The sequence below is a fragment of the Rhagoletis pomonella genome, unplaced genomic scaffold, assembly GCF_013731165.1.
Source record: "Rhagoletis pomonella isolate Grant_MI unplaced genomic scaffold, Rhpom_1.0 Rhpom_scaffold_00008, whole genome shotgun sequence".
Lineage (NCBI taxonomy): Eukaryota > Metazoa > Arthropoda > Insecta > Diptera > Tephritidae > Rhagoletis > Rhagoletis pomonella.
In genome coordinates this window covers 818,981-839,822 of record NW_023458562.1, presented here as the reverse complement: position 1 = coordinate 839,822, position 20,842 = coordinate 818,981, and the positions used below count along the sequence as shown (strand labels likewise).

The following is a 20,842-nucleotide window of genomic DNA, read 5'->3' as shown; positions in this document are numbered from 1 at the left end:
AGTTTAGGTACAGTGAAGTTTTTACAATACCGGCAACTATTTTTTAAATATTTTATTTTTCCCTAATTTTTTATAAAAATATGGTTAATTCTACACCAAAGACCCCAAAAATCAGAGTTCCAAACCTTATGCAAAATTAAAGAAAACTGCGAATTTCCATCCAAGTATTGCAATTTACACTCTTTAGAAAAAAGTTAAGTACTCAGTTATTAGCCCATTCAATTTTACTATAACAAAGTGCAAGTTTGAGGTAGCTAGGACTTACCATTGATATTTAGCAATTTTTTTTGTTGTTGTTTGGTAAGTCCTAGCTTCCTCATACTTGCACTTCATTATACTAAAATTGAATGGGCTATAAAACTTTTTCTAGAGAGCGTAAATAGAAAGTGAATTATTTTAATGAAATTTTGCAGAATTTTCTTAAATTTTGCACAAGGTTTGGAACTCTGATTTTTGGGGATTTTATTGTAGAATTTACCATATTTTTATAAAAAATTACCGAAAACTAAAATATTAAAAAAATAGTTGCCCGTATTGTAAAGAATTCGTTGTACCTAAACTTTATTGACTGACTGTATTAAGGTAGCTGTGGTGGATTGCATAAAAAAATTAATTTGTCTTTTCTTAAAAAAAAGGTAGCTCTGGTGATTGCATTTTTAAATAAATTTAGTGAGAAAGTGGTAATTATTTTGACACTTTTTTTTAAATGCCTCTTTTTCTGCAACTGCATTGCCTCTCTCAATTGTCCTTCAGGAGCTTGGCCTTTGTTTATGGAATCACTAAGTATAATGATTATTAAGCAACTCAAAAACTATACCAGCGTGATTACCGACGTATCCTTTTGAGAAGTCGCCGCACCCTTTTAAAAGGAATAAGACCCAAACTTTTCAGGTAAAAATTTTAGTAGGTTGCGTCTTTATGGCCTTTTCAATTTTATAAATTATCATTATTTTTAAGTGGAAAAATAAAACTGAAAATTAATGATAATCTCTGCGCGAAAAAATAAAAATCATAAAATAATCATTATTTGTAATCCCAAAAATAAAAATCAAATAATAATTATTTCCTTTATTTATGTATATCCGATCAGTTTGTATTTTGTGAAAATTTTTTAGTTTGTGATAGGCTTGTCTGATCTATTCTTTTAGTGTAAATGAAACGTTGTTATTTCACTTACGGCCCAACGTTTCACTAATCTTCTTCGCATCTTCAGGCGCGTGTTTATTTTATTATCTGTTACAAAAACATAAATACATAATAATAAAGGAACAAATACACATACATATACATAAGTACATATAAAAATTGCAAAAGAACATCTGAGATATTGAACACAAAAAATACTCACATAAAATTCGTCATTAAATTAACTAAATCTACTTTAATCCATACCACCTTCTGTGGTAGCTTTGTCTAAACTAAAAACTAAATTTGAATTCTATAAGCATAACAAGTAGGCGGCAGAAATGTCATCGGTGTCTTCTTTTTTGTTTATTGTGTTTTCCCTTTTTTGCAAGATCCTTAAACTTTCTAATGTGTATCTGGTTTTTTCTCGTTTTTCTATGTCGATTATTTTTGTGTTTGCTAAATCTGCTGAGTGCCCAGTAGTTCGTATGTGTTGTGAAAGCGCTGTACTAGTTTTTTGTTTTTTATAAGCTTTTATTTAACTTGGTCATCCCGCGCTAATCGTGGAAATTTCCAATCGATTTTAAACTAACTTCCCGACAAGTTAGATCTTGAAATTTTCAGCATAGTTCCAATCACGATGACAATGCAATTTAAAATATAAATGAGTTCCCTATATGGTCCAGGGGTCCTGATTCAAAGTCAAAAATTAGTAAAATTTATGGCTAACAGAGCGTAATTTGCCAAAGAACGTAAAACCAGAGCAAAGCTATTTATGGCAAATTCTAGATATCAACCTAGTCTAGATATGAACCTCGTTGTAGGCATCATATCAAGGAGATACAATTAGAAGACTCGAGAAGTTTCCCCGCCAGAAGAACTTTAATATTGCGCCTAAATATATGCCATGCTACATCGGAAGTGGACGACACGCCATTTCTTTAAATGAAATTAACTGCTGCTATATGTATGTATGTACATATGTATGTTTATACAAAACGTAAGCAAACAACATTTTGCTTGCATAGTTTTCTATTCCCTTTCATTGCAAGTTGAATTATTTTAATATCTATTGCAAAATTTTGTACATAAAATAAAATAAAACTATTTAATATACAAGGCTTTTATAAATGGACTAAAAATTAGAAAATAAAGTAATGTAAAAAAATATTTTTTTAAAAATAAGCTTTTATTTAACATGCATAATCAAAGGAATAAAATAAAGTAGTGAAACAAAAGATTTTTTAGCAAGAAAATTTTGTCAAAACTGCACTAAAATGAATAAAATAAAATAAGTTAAGGTCTCGTTAAAGTTACTAAAAGCCATTTAGTGAAAGGAGTTATTCAAACTCTAATGAAAATTACTAACAATTTGTACTAATTTACTTCGTTTTTAAAAAAGCTTGTCGGCGAATTCAGTGTACATGCATAATTGGTTAGATATGTATGTATTTATATGTATGCAGATATTTAAATGCCGGTTTGCTATTCGCGTGACAAGCTTTTTTAAAAACGAAGTAAATTAGTAGAAATTGTTAGTAATTTTCATTAGAGTTTGAATAACTCCTTTCACTAAATGGCTTTTAGTAACTTTAACGTTTGAGAAAATAAAACTCAATAATAATTCATAAAATAATGATTAAATACTGATTTAAATTATTTTACTCATAATGATTACCTTCCCTGCTTTTAAAATTTAAAATAGAATAGTTTAGTGAAAGTACCACATTTCACTGCTTTTGGACTGGTGCAGAACTTGTTACTATCGGACTGGTTCGTTTTTGGCAAAAAAGAACTAGTACTGAACTAGAAATCTGGTTCACTAGTTCGTGTTTTCCCTACAGGGTATTAACGCGCGCTGTTTGGTCTACCAATACATACGCGTACGAACAACAGCGAAAATTTTTTCTACCTAACATTCGCGAACCCGAATGATCTGGACTTGTTTTAAGTTTCTCGTTCGTGAAGGAGAATCAATAGAGAATATTTGATGCCTTCACGTTCGCGTATAAAATCATAAATGTATGTACGCGAACGTTCATATATCAATATTTTCAAACCCTGTTTGTAACAGTAAAAAAATCGATATAGATATAGACCAGTGCCAGGCAGCTAGTTAGCCTCGCGAGGCTACGATATATACACATCTATACCAAATCGCTCATAATGAAAACAGAAATCGATTAATCCATGTTAGGCTGTTCGTCCGTCTGTGCACATAATAACTCGAGTAAAAATTTATAATGTAAGTTTCCCTTTCTCCAAGGTAGGTTGGTATTGAAAATGGTCGAATATAGATAATAACCACGCGTAAGACGACGAACCCCTAGAAATTTTGCATTTGCTTATAGAGTTCTGCCGGCGCACAGTGTGCTGTTTGAACCCTCCATGTGAATAATCGTAGCGCTTCGACGCAAGCAACATTTTGATATGAAAGTAAATGGTTTTGAAAGCTAATGTAAATAAAATAATAATAATTAAAATATTTTCTGCATTCTTTTTTATTTGCTTGCAGCTATGAATCCTTTTCACAATTTTATATCACTCGAATAACAAGTACGGTGTAGTGCTATTCAAGATCTTTAATTTGTGGCATGGAAAAATTTTTAGGACCTCTGAGAGCCAAGTTATAACAATTTTAAACCAAACTTCAAATCTGCTGTACGATTTTTTACTCTGCGCAAAAATTTCGAATGAAATTTCGATGTTGAACTTCAGAATCGTTATAATTTGGTTCTCAAAGAGACTTCTACTTTGACTCAAATTAAAGGTTTGAATAGCACTACAACTTACGTGTTGTTCGAGTGATATAATATTGTGTCAAGGATGCATCGCTGCATGCAATATATAATGCATTGTTCATATTCAGGGGTTAACATCAAGGTCAAAGAGTAATTGTGGCTCAATGCCAATAGTTTTTCGTGAAAGGGAATTACATTAGCTTTCAAAACCATTTCGCGTCATATCAAAATGTTACTTCTGTCGACGATTAAGTCGAATGGAGTGTTCAAAAAGCACACTGTGGGCGCCGGGCATGGCTGGTCTAAGTTTTAATATAATAATAATAATAATAGCTACTCAGCCCGCATGGCGGCAAAACGCCAACATTTAATTACATTTTTTAAACAGGTGAAACCCTATTCTCAGAAACCTCTAAAAATATTCCTAATGATTAGTATAAACCATTTCTCAGTGATGAAAGGTCTCGCATGGTGTCGGTTTTCATTTCATCATATTTCAAATGTCCCTGTAACTTAAAAAATAAAACCTGTGCACATCCATGTGGAATCCCAGTTCTTTAATTTGACTTCTCATAATGGAAATTCTAGTTAAAAATATTATCAGCCTATAGTTTCCTTAAAATTCTTTCGTTTGACACTAATATTTCGATATTTTATTTATGTATCTTTCGTATAAGTAAAACAAATTCGACTTTTCAACCCCTCTAAAAGTATTTTGAAACTAAAATCTTTCGCCTGGCCTTGTTATACATATTTCAATTAACTGATAAATTAAGTTGAATTTAATTTTTTTAAGCACATGGCAACTCTCCTAAATACAGTTTAAAAATAAATTATTTTCAAACCATTTTGATTGATACCCATCTTTTGACAATCCATTTAACTTATTAAATAATAGAAGCTTAATTTTTTCAACAAAACAAAAAAACCAAATGTTCAATTTAAAGATTTCTTAACACTCGTTCTTTTGATAACCATATTTTAAATTTTCATGTAACTTATGTATAAATAAACGAAATACCACTTTCAAAACAGGCGGCAACCCCCTTAAATTATTTTCGAACTAAAATCTCCTTAAATATTTTTCGTCTGACATTGTTATAAATATTTCAAGTAACTGATGAATTAAGTGGAAATTTATTTTTTAAACATGTGGCAACCCTCCTAAATATAGAATTTTAGTCCCATTTCTATTCATAACCATCGGTTAGTAATTCATTTAACTTACTAAATAATTTTAGTTTAGCCCTTTAAACTGTGGCCACCCTCAAACACATCAAAAAAGTTCTAAATTGTGAAATTAAGTATTTCTTGAAGCTCTTTCATTTGACATCCATCGTTAATATTTCATATAACTTGGGTATAAAATAGTTTAATTAGACTTCTCACTCTTCTTCTTAAACCTCTTTTGTATGACACCCATATAGCGATACCTTATTCACTTACCAAATTCCTTTAATTAAAATTGTATTAAATTTCTTAACATGTGGCAACCCTCATATACGTAGTTAAGTTATAAGGCCTTTTCAAAACCATTTCGATTGATACCCATATTTAATAACTGATTTAACTTTTTAATTAATTTGAGCTTAATATCCTAACAGGTGGCAACTTTTTTCGAAAAGGTAAAAGCTTCTTGAACATCCACACCCTATGGCCTTTAATTTGGTACCTCATTTTTGACAATCGAACGGATGGTGCGGATCTGAGGGCATTGATTAGTCAATAACTTGAGTTTAATTATTTAACAGGTGGCAACTCCTTTCGAAAAAATAAAACCAGTTTGCACATTACAGGCCAAGCGCTTTAATTTGACACCCCATGTTTGAAAATCGAACGAACGGTGCAGATCTTTTATGCTGCACTAAAAATGCCTTCGCGTATTATATATGTAGATATAGATAATAATAATAATAGATTGGCGCTTACACATATGTTAGTGTTTGGCCGAGCTTCTCCTGCGATTTGTGGCGTGCGCCTTGATGTTCTCACCACGGTTGCCATTTCCAATTTATTTTTCGGACCAAAAAATGGACCAAATGGTAAAAAATATACCAATTTTTATTACATCGGGAAATTGAGTGGAGTTTATTCCTCCTTATCAAGAAAAGTGCATTACAATTGTATATTATTAACATTATTTCATTTAAAGTTTTCAATTACAATTTGTTTCTTAATTTCGTTTTTATTAATGCTAAATCATAAAATTTGTGCTCAGCTGATGCGGAACTGTGCGGCAGACTAAAAATGTTATGAACTAAATCACACAATTCTCCAAAGGCCGCTTCACCCAATCACCCAATCCATTTTTAATCAAACTTACTTGATTCCAAAAACGTTCTATATTGGTACAGTTTTTGAAGTTACCTTCACTCAGCCTCAATTTGCGAAATTGATACATCAGTATCAGAAAGAGCTTTATGTGGTGTAATAATTTCAAGATGTTTAATATCTTTTCGATTGAAATGGAATATTATTTTCATGTGCTAAATGCTATGACTAAAGTTTTGCTACCTTTCCATATTTTTGCCAGCCCCTTTAATATTGGTCACCGAGCAATTGAAATTAGCAAGAAACCGCGATATTTTTTGAAGCGTGCTTTGACAGATGATTAGCCACGCCATATTCGAAGATCAGTGGCAAGGCGAGTTCACACTTTTAGCAGGTGTTGCCAATCGGCCCTATGCCGAATATCGTCATCGTTATCGTCGACGATCGTCAGCGCAACAGTAACATGGCTGACGATGGCCATATCGTCACTTTTACTGACGATGACGATATTCAACATAGGGATACAAAAAATTGAAAACGCGAAACTATTGCATGAAGTGAAAGGGTGACAATAACCTAACCAAAGACTTGTGAAATGGACCATTTTAAAAAGAATTGGACCAATGGACCAAACGAAAAGAAATGGATCAAATTTGGTCCATTTTGGATTTGGATTTAATGGCAGAAATACACTCGGAGGTTTGTCATTGTCTGCCGAGGGGCGACCGCTGTAAAGAAGAAAAACCTTTTTTTCTATATTTTTTCGTGCGATGTTGCTATGACCAGGGCTTGAACCCAGGCACTGCAGAGTGGAAGCGCGCACTGCTAACCACTACACTACAGCGGCCGCCGTTCCCTTTTTAATAGTTTTATGTAAATCCCAGTGAAGAAAAATTTTACGTTTTTACAAGCATTTATTTAACTTCACTTAGATACATATATCTCCTGGAATTTTGCTATCAATCCGAACCAACTTCACGATGAGCTAGAGACTCGAAACTTTCAACTTAGCGCAAAACCCGATGACAGTGTAACATGAGACACAAATTAATCCACTAGGTGGCGCAAGTTTAGAGATGTTTGAAAAACCCGTATTTATGATCCGAATGCATATATATTATTTTCATGGAAGGAAATAGCTCCACAAAAGGCCGTTTGATTTATTTTATTTGCAAAAACTTATTCGGGCGTATTCATAGTCAAAAGTGAGTTCATACTTAAATCTACTTGCGGCTTTTTGCCGTAATTATTTTTGGGATATCTGTCAAAATCGCTACAACTAACTTTAAGTACCATCTTAGTTTTGCCTTTAAACGCCCTATTTTTTAACGGCAATCGATGTTATATCGATGTTTTGCCTTAAAACATCGAAAACATCGATGGTAGCAAACATTGAACAATAAAAAAATATTGGGAGTAAATTTTGTTAAAATTAGTTTTTGCTGTTCAATAAATGACTATAAGTGACCTTTGGGCCAAGATGCAGGGAAGGTATTTTCAGGGACAGTATTTTGGAGTTCTAGCTTTAATTTGAGTCTAAGTGGAAGATACTATCATCTTTTGTTTCTTTGCTAGGGCTTCCCAAATATAACACTTTGAATTTACAAAAAAATTCCGAATTTTGTTTATATTAACACTTTATACTAATATTCACTAAAGAAGCTTGTGTTCCCAATTTGAAGCGTCTAGATCAGTGATTCCCAAAGTGGTCCACGGGAGACTCGACGGGCGTCTACGGTGGCGTTAAAAAAATATAAAATATATATAAAGAACAAAAATGGTTGCTTGACAGGCTATTTATTTAACTTTAATTTTTTTGAGTGGTCTTGACGCACTGCTGCACTTACCGTCACTTTGTATCTTCATACGTGGGGAAGCCTTAAAGGCCACCTGCAGACTAAAAAGAAACGGATGTTGGTATAATACTGAGTGAGACGAGGCAGAAATTGCTTGTGTCTATAATCCTGAGTTCCCTGAGGGGGATGCTGGTTTAATTCTAGCACTAAACCCGAACTCACATACTGACTCTGGGCCAAGATCTCGGATCTTTTTCGAAGTTAATGGGGATAAACTTCACTTTTCTCTTACGGAATATGCTTCGGTCTTCCAGCTGAAATATTTACAATCCCTAAGCCATAGACTACGTGGAAAAAAGTGGAGGAGAAGGAGTTTACGTGTCTGCAGTGACAGCCAAGCTGAACTTAAGGCATTGGCAAGCCCTCTATCTAAGTACTTTCAAACTAGTTTGACAATGCAAGTCACGACTAAGTTATGTTGGGTGCCAGGTCCCTCGGAAGTGCCTGGCAATGAGACATCTGACCATTTGGTCACAGTTGGCTCAGACCAGGCATTCCTCGATCCGCAACCAGTTATAGCACTCCTCACTTCGACCACCGAAGCCACCATCAGAAACTGGGTGAAAACTTCGCTCAGCAATGACTGAGAGCAATCAAGGGGATGTAGGTGGGAAAATCTCATGTTACCTTCACTATCAGAAGGTCTATCTATGGTACAATAATTACAGGTACTGTCTTCCCAGAGAGCTTTGCTTCACATCGAAATTTCCGCTCCCTTATTTTCATTTTGACACCTTTCAATGTTGACTATTTTACTTTTAGTTTGCTTTGCTTTTGGTTTTCGCTCAGTTTAATTTTTATAATTTTTCAAAACAAAAGAAAAAACGTTTGAAATGAAGTGAGCCATACAAATTTTGAATTTATTTACTAATTAAATTTTTTTTCGGTTTTTGCCAATTAAATAAGTCCTCTGCAAGAAGGTTTGTGTAAAAAAAATACGTGCACATATATGGTATATGGGGTATGGAAATATCCCTTTTTCCTAGTAGTAAACCTTTTAGTGTGGGCAACAATGATGTTTTTCAAATAAGGCTGATCGGAATATGCGCTCTCTGGGAAGACAATACCTGTAATTATTGTACCATGAGGTCTATCTAGTTTTTTGCTCTCACTGAGAAGACGGGATTGCAGACAACTTGTTGGACTGCTGACTGGTCACTTCAAGTGGAAAATGACAATTCCATTTGCCCATCCTGCCTTGAAGAGGATGAGACGGTGGAGCATTTGAATTTTTTTACATTCAGCCTTTCTCTTTTGCCAGTTTCTGAATTTAAAGTTTGGCGTAACAAGCTTTTGGTTCAAGTTTTGTGTTTTAAAAATGTGAGTGACGAATATTTTACGCATCACCTTAAAACTCGGAGCGACAAAAGTAAAATTGATGCCATCAACACAACTAAACTATTTTACAAATGCGCCACATGTAAATTCAGGAGCGATCCGAACATGTGAAGAGTTTATGGAGTGCTCTTAAAAATATAACTCCTCAGGGCGAGATAGTATTTTGAGGGCTTTACGAGCACTTTTTTTTTAAACCTGCAAGTGTTTAGTCACATTATTTTAATAAATAGAACGAAAGAAAATATTTTTTGTTTTTATTTTTGCCACTCCGAATTTAGTTTGGAACTCGCACTATGCTAATTTTTATCGTTAGATCTAATCTTCACATTTTTTATGAGCTTTGGGAATATGTTAGAAAAGGCAGCACGAGGTCCACCGAAACCAGGGCATGAATCATGTAACTTTGAAACGTTTGTCGTTCAAACGATACTGACAAAACGATGTCGTCAAAACACTGATTCATGCATTTATTTTGCTGTTACGTGGTACTGTTACTGTTACGTAAAGCAAAACTGGAATTGAGTGGACGATATAGCACAAACGATCGAACAATTTTTAGTTTTCATGAAACAAGAAAATCTCAGCACGGTATCGTCCAGACGATTGTCGTCATACGTGATTCATGCCCAGTAAAGTGTTGAAAGCAAGTTTGGGAACCTCTGCTCTAGATTAATTTTTACTATATATGACCAGTTTTTTCGTGATTTCTGCCACTGTGCGTTCTTGAAAAGTTTTCTGAGATAGGGGCGTTTTTCAATCAAATTCCGAAATAGGGCATTTTTGAAAGTTTTCTGAGATAGGGCGTTTTCGAACTGCCACTCAACCGTTTTGAATGTTTACGACAATTTTGAAAAATACTAAAAAATGACACCTTGCTAAATATAACTTTTTTTTATAATGAGCAATAATTGTACCCAGTCTCGTAGAAATTGATAAAACAGTTACCTAGATACACGTATGTAGTCATAAATGGGCTGTGCCACACCCATTTTCACAAATTTAAAATAATATCATTTATTGATAATATATGATTGCAAACATTACCTTCTGCTTTGCGAAAAAAGTTATTATACCCTTGTGGACAAGTGCGTTCGGGTATATAAAATGAAGTTCAGAATGACGAGAAATCAATTGATTAAATGTAGGCGTATAACCAGTTATGTATGCAATACATTGACTTTCAATTAGCAGTTAATAAACAACTACATTGTCCGTCAAATAAATTTGTAGTGCTACTTTTCCCAGATATTAGCAGTGAAGTTCGAAAATAACGACGTTATTTGCTTAAAAATTTTCAGTATATTAATACGTTGCGTACGTATATGCGGATGCAATATACTCCCGTACATATCTGCTTTCGAGAATTCATTATGAGACAGTTCTTCATTAGTAAAAAATATAGAGGTTTAGTTAAATTTGCTTATAGTTTAAACTTCCATCATCCGCTATCTTATAATTTGAACTTTTTCAGAGGAAAGTAAACAAGCAAGCCGAGTCTTCACGGAAGAATGTATAAACATCAAATCGAAGTTGGAGGATATGGCTCGTGAGCTAGACAAAATAATATTAGCACCTTTGCCTCGTGACATAGATTCATTGGAGCATGCCAAAGAAATCCACATAGATTATGAACGTCGCTTAAGACAACTTGATCCCGAAATTCAACATGTCCAAAATAGTTTCCGAAATATACCACTAAAAACGCCTGCTTTGAAAAAGAGTCTGGATAATTTGGTAGAGCTATGGAATGAGTTACATACGCAAAGCGATTTACATAGAGATCGTTTGAAATTATTAGAAACTTCATTGATGGGATTAGAAGAAAATGAAAATTTCATTTCTGACGTTGAAAGTAAATTGGCAAATCACATGGTTTTACCTTCAACTCACGAAGGACTGCAAGAGGTTTATAACCAGTTAACTGATATTCAAGAGCAAACTACGCTTTTTCAACCGAAAATAGATAAAATGAACGACGCAGCCGACCAACTAGGACGAATGGGTGTCCCAACCAAGGTTTTAGGTGACTTAAAAATTCTTCACACGAATGTAGGCCGATTAAATACTCGCTGGGTTACTATTTGTAATACAATAGCTGAGAGGTAGATATAAATAAAAAATACTGTTGCTGTCAATTTATCACAATATTTAAAACAAAAATTTCTTTCAAGGATGCGGTCATGCGAAACTGTAAACGGTTTGATGAAAAATCTGCAATCAAGCGTTCAAGTGGAAGAATCGTGGATAGATGGTCAGACTGAAAAATTATCTGCTCTTCCAACAGCTACAGCAGCATATGAATTAGATGTGAGTATGCACAAAGAGCATAACATGTATAAGGTAAAATATTGTAACCCAATATATATTTTCTGTTGATTCGTCCATGGGGGCAACCATAAATTATAAGATATGTAGTTTTTAAATGATTAAATCGATTACTTATTAATTTAGGAATACGTATTCAGAAAAACTCTTAAAGTATAATAGTGCCACTAGTAATAAATTGGAATACAAGGTTACATCGCTGCACTATGGGTAAAATTACAACTTTTTTTGGCCAAAACCTTAAAACCATAAAAAATGCAATGCTTATTGAAGCTTAGAAGCAAAGAGTGGTGGAAATATTGACAACTTCAAAAATTTACCGCCGCCACGATTATTGTTTTATTAAACTTATATATATTTTGTATTCCAAAATACTTTAATAATAAGCATTAACGAAGAAAGTATTATAAGAGAAGTGCATTACAACAACGTTAAAAATCCCAAAATTAGCTAATAAAAACTTAATAATGCTTTATTTTATGTGTTGCCTGTGTGGAGGAGAAGCTCGGCCAAACACATAACATATGTGTAAGCGCCAAATTATTATTATTATTAATGTGCATAACAAATGTACGAGGTTCTCATTCTCCAGTTTCTAATTGGAAGTTATTTAGCATATTCGCGTATACGTACCTAACACAATTTTCATCTTCAAATTCACTTATAATTCGCATGACCACTCGAACTATCAAACCCATAGCTTAGTATTAGATCTGCTTTCAGTATAGGATCATTGTATTTCTTCATAAGACTTTCTACGACCTCACTTTGCAACCGTTCAGCAAGTTTTTCAAAGGCACTTCCACACATTTTTCCGAAACTATTATACCGTGAAGTCTACATTTACCTTTTGCAATAGCAACGTCTCTGTATGAAGGATATATGTTGCTGTTTCTCATTTTACTTTCCTTCTTCTACTTCCTTATATTAACGTACTGCTGTTTCGTAAAACCATTTTCTAGTAAAATGGCCAAGGCTTCATTTATAGAAAAAGCAATTAACTTATTTTCTTTACAAAATATGCTTTTTTGTTTTCAGAGGCCTAAACTACTTTGAGTTGATGTTTTTGGCAATATTCTTAGAACTTTTATTCAAAAGGTCTTTGTAGCTATCCGAAATATTTGTGTCTCCCATATTTTCAAGTAAATGGTTAAATAGGGAGCGTTTGTTTGCTTTTGTTGTGCGCTCTGCGTGCCATACTTTAAATAAGATCTCATTTTTAATATGGTACAGGTCTACAAAAAAGAAGAAATGGATCAACACCTGCACATATATGCAAATGAAATTATTGAATTTGTCTTGGGAATCGATGTACGTAACTATCTGTAATGGTTTTATGTAATGCATTTTAGTGGAAATCGTTTAGATTCACTATAATATATGAGATTTATGTATTTTTCTCTCTCAAATTAACTTGTTCAAGGAATTTAGATTTTCTTCAATCGTTTAATCTTTTTTCTTACCGTTGCCACCCTTCGCCATATGGATACTCTTTTCCACTTGTGAAAATAAATATGGAATGATTGTTTTTATGGGGACACAAAATACCACAGATTTTTTAAATAATTCACTTACTGCAAGTTCAAGAGCCTATCAGGCATGTTCTGCAAATCGTACGATTTTAAATCGTTGCGATTTACAAAATCTATTTCGGAGGATTTATATTAAAGAGGGAAAAATTTGTTTGTTGTTTCTAGCAGTTTCCATTTGAAACATTTAATACTTTGATTAAAAATATACACGCACCGATTTTAAATCGTACGATCTGCAGAACATGCCTGTATACCTTTGTGATTTTCCGTTACAAATCAAAAATAATTTTCGATTTGTCAGGCCTCATGTGTCTATTTTACAAAATCCTTAATAGAGTTGCCTAATGATGTATTTTGATATGAGAGCTTTGGCCACAAAATGGGCTCATTTTACCTATAGTGCACTATGATTCATTGTAAACGGCACTGGCACTAGCCAATTCCTATAACCGGGTCCAAATCGAGACAACCGTGAACGAGCAACTCGTTACGTAAAACTGCATATTTCGAATTGTATTATAAACTTTGTGTTCACTAAAGCGTTTTCAACAAATCAGAGCACAATTGATTGTATTAAAAGCAGCGCTTTTGAAAGAGCACTCGAAATTTTTAACAGAAATTGCATGTGAAAAAAAAGCATTTAAACTAGCGAAAATAACTTGTGCCCGCTGTCGCTAATTAACATACTCAACATGGTTCGAAAAAAAATTGTTTAAAGAATTTTGTGGAGGCGACATATCAATTATTGCCCCTTACCGCTCAAATAAAGCGTTAAAGTTACATAATTGCATTAGATTGTCTCTTGCGCCGACGACTGCTCGATCATGGCGACTGGGAATGGAATTGATGACATGTGTTCGAAAGTAAACGGGTATCTCTCCGAACTTTCTCGCTTCTTCACTGCAAAGTGTCTAGCCCTCTCCCTTACGAAATCCTCCGCGACCCTGTTCACAACCTGGACGAAGGATGTCAGGCTACCGCTGGGAATTCACGTCGATGACACACCAATTCCGACGGTGAATAATCCCAAAATACTCGGAGTAATTTTCGACAGCCTGCTCTCCTTCTCTGCGCACGCAACCGCTATTGTCAATAAAGTACAGAGCCGCAACAAGGTCCTCAAGTCGCTAGCCGGCAGTACTTGGGGCAAAGACAAAGAAACGTTGCTGGCAACATACAAGGCAACAGGCCGGCCGGTTTTAAACTACGCAGCGCCAGTGTGGTCGCCGGGGACTAGTAGCACGCAGTGGACGAAGCTACAGACTGTACAGAGCACCGCACTCAGGACAGCGACAGGATGCCTCCTGATGTCGCCCGAACATCACCATAAACGAGCACAACATAATGCTCTGCAAGCAGTTTCTGATCGGGAGCCACAGAAGTGGACACCCAAACAGACAGCTGCTTGCAGAGGAGCCCTCGCCTAGGCACGTCAGGAGGCATCTATATGAACTGACGGACGAAGTCCAGAGGTTCATCAAGCAACCTCTGGACCCGACAGCGTACCGACAGGCCCTGAACGGCATTCACAGGGACTCAGTCTCGTGTTATGTAGACTCTAGACCTGTGAATGCCGTTCTAGGCATACCACCCCCGGACATAGACGAGACGGAGCTTCATCTGCCTCGGGAGACACGCACAACACTTGCACAACTTCGCTCCGGCTACTGCAGCAGGTTGAACTCCTACCTGAGTAGATTGAATGACGATGTGCCAAATGAGTGTCCGGCATGCGGAGAGACCCCACATGACTCGAAACATCTCTTCGCATGCCCGGAAAACCCGACAACCCTAACGGCTTTGTCCTTGTGGACCGACCCGATAGAAGCTGCACGCTTCCTAGGGCTGCCGGTAGTGGAGCTTGACGACAACGACTGAGATATCAACCGATCTGGACGGGGTTGTTGTAGCCGCTACAACAACAACAACAACAAAATAATTATATAAAATACGGAGGATACTAAATTTCCTTTTAACCGTATTCAAAAAAACGGAGAAGCTTATCAATTCGTCGGTAGATTTTTATTATCAGCCTTATCATGAATATTCGGTGAAAAATTTATTTCAACGAAGTGGCTCACTTTATCATGAATGTGAAAATTTCAAAGTTGGGATAACAACTGTCAAAGGCATTAAATAAGATTTCTAGTTTCAGCATGCGTACAGGTATTTCGTACATATGTGAAATTTTAGCAATTAATAAATACTGATACGCCATGTAGACCTAAGAAGCACGCTTTTATGCTCATATTTCATACAGAAAATCTTTGCGCATTACTTCTTTATTTATCCATAGGTTTTCTTCATTAGTAACTTGATTTTTTCGTAACAGAACAGGTTTTATCAGAAAGGCAAAAATTTGAGTCAGAACCTGTTATTTTATAAATTTCTCTGCTGTAAAAGTGTATTGTTTTCATATTTCCATAAAAAACAAAATCTGGAATGATTAATTAATTTGTCAGAAACTGTCGACCTATCGAAATGTCATGTATATACGGTCCATGTAGAATTTTGTTAGCTTTCATTTTTATGTCATATTAAGATTGTTAAATTGGTTCGTAAAATATACGTTTTTGTTTTAAGCTAAATAACGGTAAATTCAAAATATCTTGAAAACTTATCCATAGAATAAAAAATTAAGTTGATTTTCGGAATCAGCGAGCAATTCTTTAAAGAAATTGGAATTGTATTAAACAAAGTGGAATACGTATACGACATGTAAGTTTTCTACTATGTATATGCTTATTTGACATGTGATGGTCATTGGCTTAACGCTTTTTTCACTTTGTTTTTTTTTTTCGATCAAAAAGTTCAATCTTGAAATCAAGGTACATACATAAATACAGGTAGAAGCAATTTTGACACTGCTCTCATGAGAACCAAACCTTTAAACTTCAACTTGTTTTCTTTTTATTTCCTATATTTCGTTACGCTTTGAGTGTCGTTTTTTTGAATGTTCGTTAATGAGAAATTTTAATTAGCATTTAAATTTGTGTAGTGTTGTGCGGTTTACACTTAGTACCGATTTTGGCGGTATAGTACCGATTTCTAGAAACTTGTCCCGCTGAATATTTTTTTAAAAGTCGGGACGTATGTATAAGTGTCCCGATTTTTCATATTTGTACCTATTTATCAGTGTTTTCTTTATTAATTTAATAAGAGTATACTTGTACTGTAGCCCAAAAATAATTTTTGCACAAACATGGCTGCACTTTCGTTATCACAAGCGACATATAATTTAAGGGAGCCATAAACATAGCTTAACATAGCATAGTCCTTATTTTCTGTGATCTTTGGTTATGTTTTATTCTGTCAAACTGTCGCTATATTGCGTTGTTGAGTTGTAATGGTCATAATATGCACACGTTTCCACGCCACCTTTGTTGTACTTATATTACATTATGCCGATTACAACTCTTCCAACTTTTTGAATCGTTATATCTCGGAAACGGTGGCTCTTAGGGAAAAAAGTATTTAGACATTTTTTAAAGATAACACTGGATCACAAATTTTAATTTGGTTTTTGTTCTCCAGACGTAGAATTCTCCTACGTAGAATTGCTCGGTGATTCCGAACATCGAGTTAATTTTTTTTTATGGATACGTTTTCGAGATATTTGAAATTCTCCATAAACCGTATATACATCCGATAGAGCTTATAGTTTCTGACAAATTAATTAATCATTCCAGCTTTTTTTATTTTTTAATGAAAAAATGAAAAAAATCAAACTTTAACAGAGGAAAAATTTAAAAAATAACAGGTTCTGTGCCAAAAATTTGTACTAAAGTTACTCAAGTTACTGATGAAGAAAATCGATGGATAAATACGAAATATGAGTGGTCAAATGAAAATGCGCAAAGATTTTTTGTATGAAATACGAGCAGTAAAGCGTGTTACTCATACGCCACATACACCCGAACTTCCAACTTTTTGAATCGTTATATCTCGGAAACGGTGGCTCTTAGGACCAAAAGTATTTAGACATTTGTTATAGATAATTATCTGGTCTAAAATTTTTGTCTAAACTAATTTTATGATAAACTTACCGTTTTGCTGGAAATCGCGAAAAACCCGTTTTTGTGACCTTTGACTCCGAGCCACTTTTTTCCAGGTATCGGATCGATGAGGACTTTTTAGATTTCATTTATGATTGTGGTTTGAACAATCCTACCAATTTTCAGCTGGGTGGAAATTTTTGTAACCTCGAATGTCTAAATTCACCGGACTATTAAAAGATTGTATATGTTTTTAGTCTAAAAACAAAATTGTATGTTCGGATTCGATGCTTTAGAAATGTACCGATCTTTGCCCATATAAATCTGGTCACCGTAGTTATATCTACAAAATATAAGTGAACAAAAAAGTAAATAATTACCTTTTAAACTAAATTAAGTTCTTATATCTGACTACAATGAAAGGAAAGCGGGGGCCCAAGAACCTATCTTTGGATACATACACGATCAGATTTATCACCAATCGTTCGCATAATTGATTGGGCAAAACAAAAATAAATTAGCATTTTTTTTTGTTTTTCTTTGTACTTTTTTTTTAATATTGAGGAAAACTCCAGAGGACCAGGTCGGTACACTGCATATCCGATTTACGGAGCGAGATGTACAAATGCAACTCATGGTGCAAATCGATGATGTAGTTGCCCCGTCCGACTTCAAATATAGTTGTATGTAAGAAATTAACTAATTTTATAAGTTAAAAAAATATATTGTTTGCTTTTTTCTTCACTTTCACTTTATTTTTTTGAAGTTGGTTCTTTGTTTTAGAAATAATTTTTTAATTTACTTTTTTAGTGATAGGTATCACTATTCCCATTATCAATATCGATAATCATCGTATAAGTATAATTGGCGTTATTATCAGTACCATTATCATTGTCGATATCTAAAATAAATTAAAAATTAACTACAAAACCATTTTGGGACTGGTCTAAAAATCGGTTCCCATACAAAGAAATTATACCCGAACATACACTCCGTTGCATAATTATAAATCCAGTACAAAAGTCTTTGAAACAGCCGTCACAATCAAGATAGGTAAAAACTTTCTTCTATGACTTTTGCATGGTAAGAGCTCTCTTAACCCTTAATCGCACCCCCTAACAAAAATTTGTTAAACCACCACCCTGAGTCCTCAGGACTCACATTTCTTAATCTCAAAAAATACAAAAGGTATTAATTATTTAAATTATTTCTTTCCACTTAAAGGCAGATTTTAACCTCTTTCAGCAGAAAATAATCAAAGAATTAATAAAACTCAAGTGAAACACATTTTTATTGTCATTTCCCTGATAACGTGGAGAAAAAGCTAAACAATTAAGACTTTAAGTCTAATGAAAGAAAATGGAAAAAATAAAAAACGAAACCTCTTAAACATAACATATGTAGGTGATCAGAATTAAAAATTAAAATTTTTACTCATCGTACAAAATAACGAAACGTGCAGGAGGTAAAGTCACTGCCCTGAAGCTCTCTCCCCATATACATTTCTGGTACATGTAAGACAAAAACGGTATTTTACAAACACAGAAAATGTAAGCTTCCCGTATTGGTTATCACTATCGGAGCATTCTGTGGCGGTGCTATGGTCACTTGGTATAAAATCGGCATCCACATCGTCGGAATATACCTCAGAAACACAATCACGAAAAAGTCCTGCGCAATCCGAGAGATCGGCTTGTAAATCACTTCCATTTTCATCTTCTTCGAGCCTTTTACTTATTACATTTTCTGCAGAGTCACTTATGGGGTTAACACTCGAACATCATCTACATTTGGACGCCATATTCAAAGAATACTGATAGAAAATGTAAAATAATAATTAAAGCTTTGATAAAATTTATGGAGCACAAAACCCCATCATGAGTCCTTACGACTCACACTTAACCAAATCTAAGCTTTACATAAGTTGCTCGCTAACGTCTGATATATCCTGAGTTCTTCGCCACACTGTACGAAGGTACACGAACGTTCGGTGCCGAGTGTGAAAATCTGGGTTTGTTTTAAGGCTTTAAAGTTTGTGTTGAGTCCCGTGGACTTAGGGAGTGCGATTAAGGGTTAAAATAAAGTGGTTGATTTTTTTATAAGCATAACCTTATTTAAAAGAATTAAAAAAATTTAAAAATTACTTGTTTCAAAATTATAACTCCAAAAAAATAAATCCCAATAAAATGAGTAAAACATGCAAATATGTCCTTCTAATACTCTATTTGTGCTCCATTGACTTATTAACTGAAATATATGCTTCCTCATACTTCGACATAATGGCCCGTAGTATAGAGAAGTTAGAAAAAGGTTTTAACGATTAAAATTGTGTTTTATTGTAATCACCATTTTAACTTTTTCATAGTCAACTTAAAATGCATTTTATGGCAAAAACAGTATTTTAACTTTAAAATGAGGAGAATGCGGTTTTAAAATGGTAAAGTAAGGTTCTAAGTTTTATTTTGTTGCTGCAGTAGTAAACACAATAGCACCCAGGTTCGGTCCCCAGTCCGAGCGATTCCAAATTTGCTTTTTATTTTGTATTTTTATTTTAACATAAACATTTTATTTTATTTTATTAAATTTTGTTTTATTACCTTTTTTGTTTATGGTATTTCATATAATTATTTCGTTATTAATAAAATTTTTTGGGGTTTAACTTTAATTAAAAAGGCCACAATAACTATAATTAAATAACAAAACCCACGACTTCCCGGCTTGCTAAGTCCGCAATCCAGCAGCGGGCACAGGGTGAACTAATTAAAGTACTCATATTTCTATAGATTGCCGGGTAAATTTTTTCTCTTCATATGGATAGCACTGTTCTCTCCCATCTTAACAAAAAGCTGTTTCTAAGATGTCTATGATTGACACAACTTAAAAATCATTCTAAACTTAAAACTGTATTTTAACAAGAATGAGTTTCAACTTGCTCTATGACTATGGGCCAATGTCTTTGGTAAGCAACATCCAGTTTATGCCACTCTTGCGAAATCGCCAATTTAAGCCATATAACGTTTGCAAATTGGCGATTGTCAGCATAAACTTTCTTTTCCAGTGTTCTCCACACATTTTCCATTGGATTGAGGTCACGAGAGCTCAAGGGTACGACTATTGCTGGTTTCCAAGCAGCATTTTGCCTCCTAATGTCTTTCATTGCACTCAGTAACTAGTTTGAGACTGCTCATTTTATTTGAGCAGAATTGCAACTCAAGAGTACAATGTGATGTTATTGCACCCTACACAATCTTTTTTTCGCGACCGAAGTTCCGCCGGTAAAAAAAAAATCGTTCTATTATCCATTCAGTACATTTGTACCATCCAAATTGAGTTTCTTTTCGTCTGAAAAGATAACCTAAGCCAACTTCTTAATAGTGAATTTTAAGGTGAAATAACCATTTTAACAACTTGGAGAATTCTGTTAATTGCCATGCTTTTGCTAACGAAATATTTTCGAGCAGCTTAAGGATGTAGCAAAAGACGCGGAGCCGTGATCATTTCACCATACTCGAGGTGCTAGCAAACGTTTTAGACCCTCCAAATTGTTTGACGACCAACGGGATCTGAACATTTTGCTGTTAACTTCTGGCGAAACCAACAATATTCGGACCCTTGTGCTCTCGTGACCTCAATCCAATGGAAATTGTGTGGAGAATACT

The 20,842-nt window shown here is 34.4% G+C and overlaps 1 protein-coding gene across 1 annotated transcript in view; it reads left to right on the top strand.

Moving 5' to 3' along the window:
• The window catches only part of LOC118744098 (microtubule-actin cross-linking factor 1), a 719,134-nt gene that overhangs the window by 253,853 nt on the left and 444,439 nt on the right, over positions 1-20,842 (top strand). Inside the window, 2 exon segments of the mRNA XM_036476824.1 lie at positions 10,803-11,433; positions 11,503-11,638. Of these exon segments, the coding sequence (XP_036332717.1) occupies positions 10,803-11,433; positions 11,503-11,638 (767 nt within the window).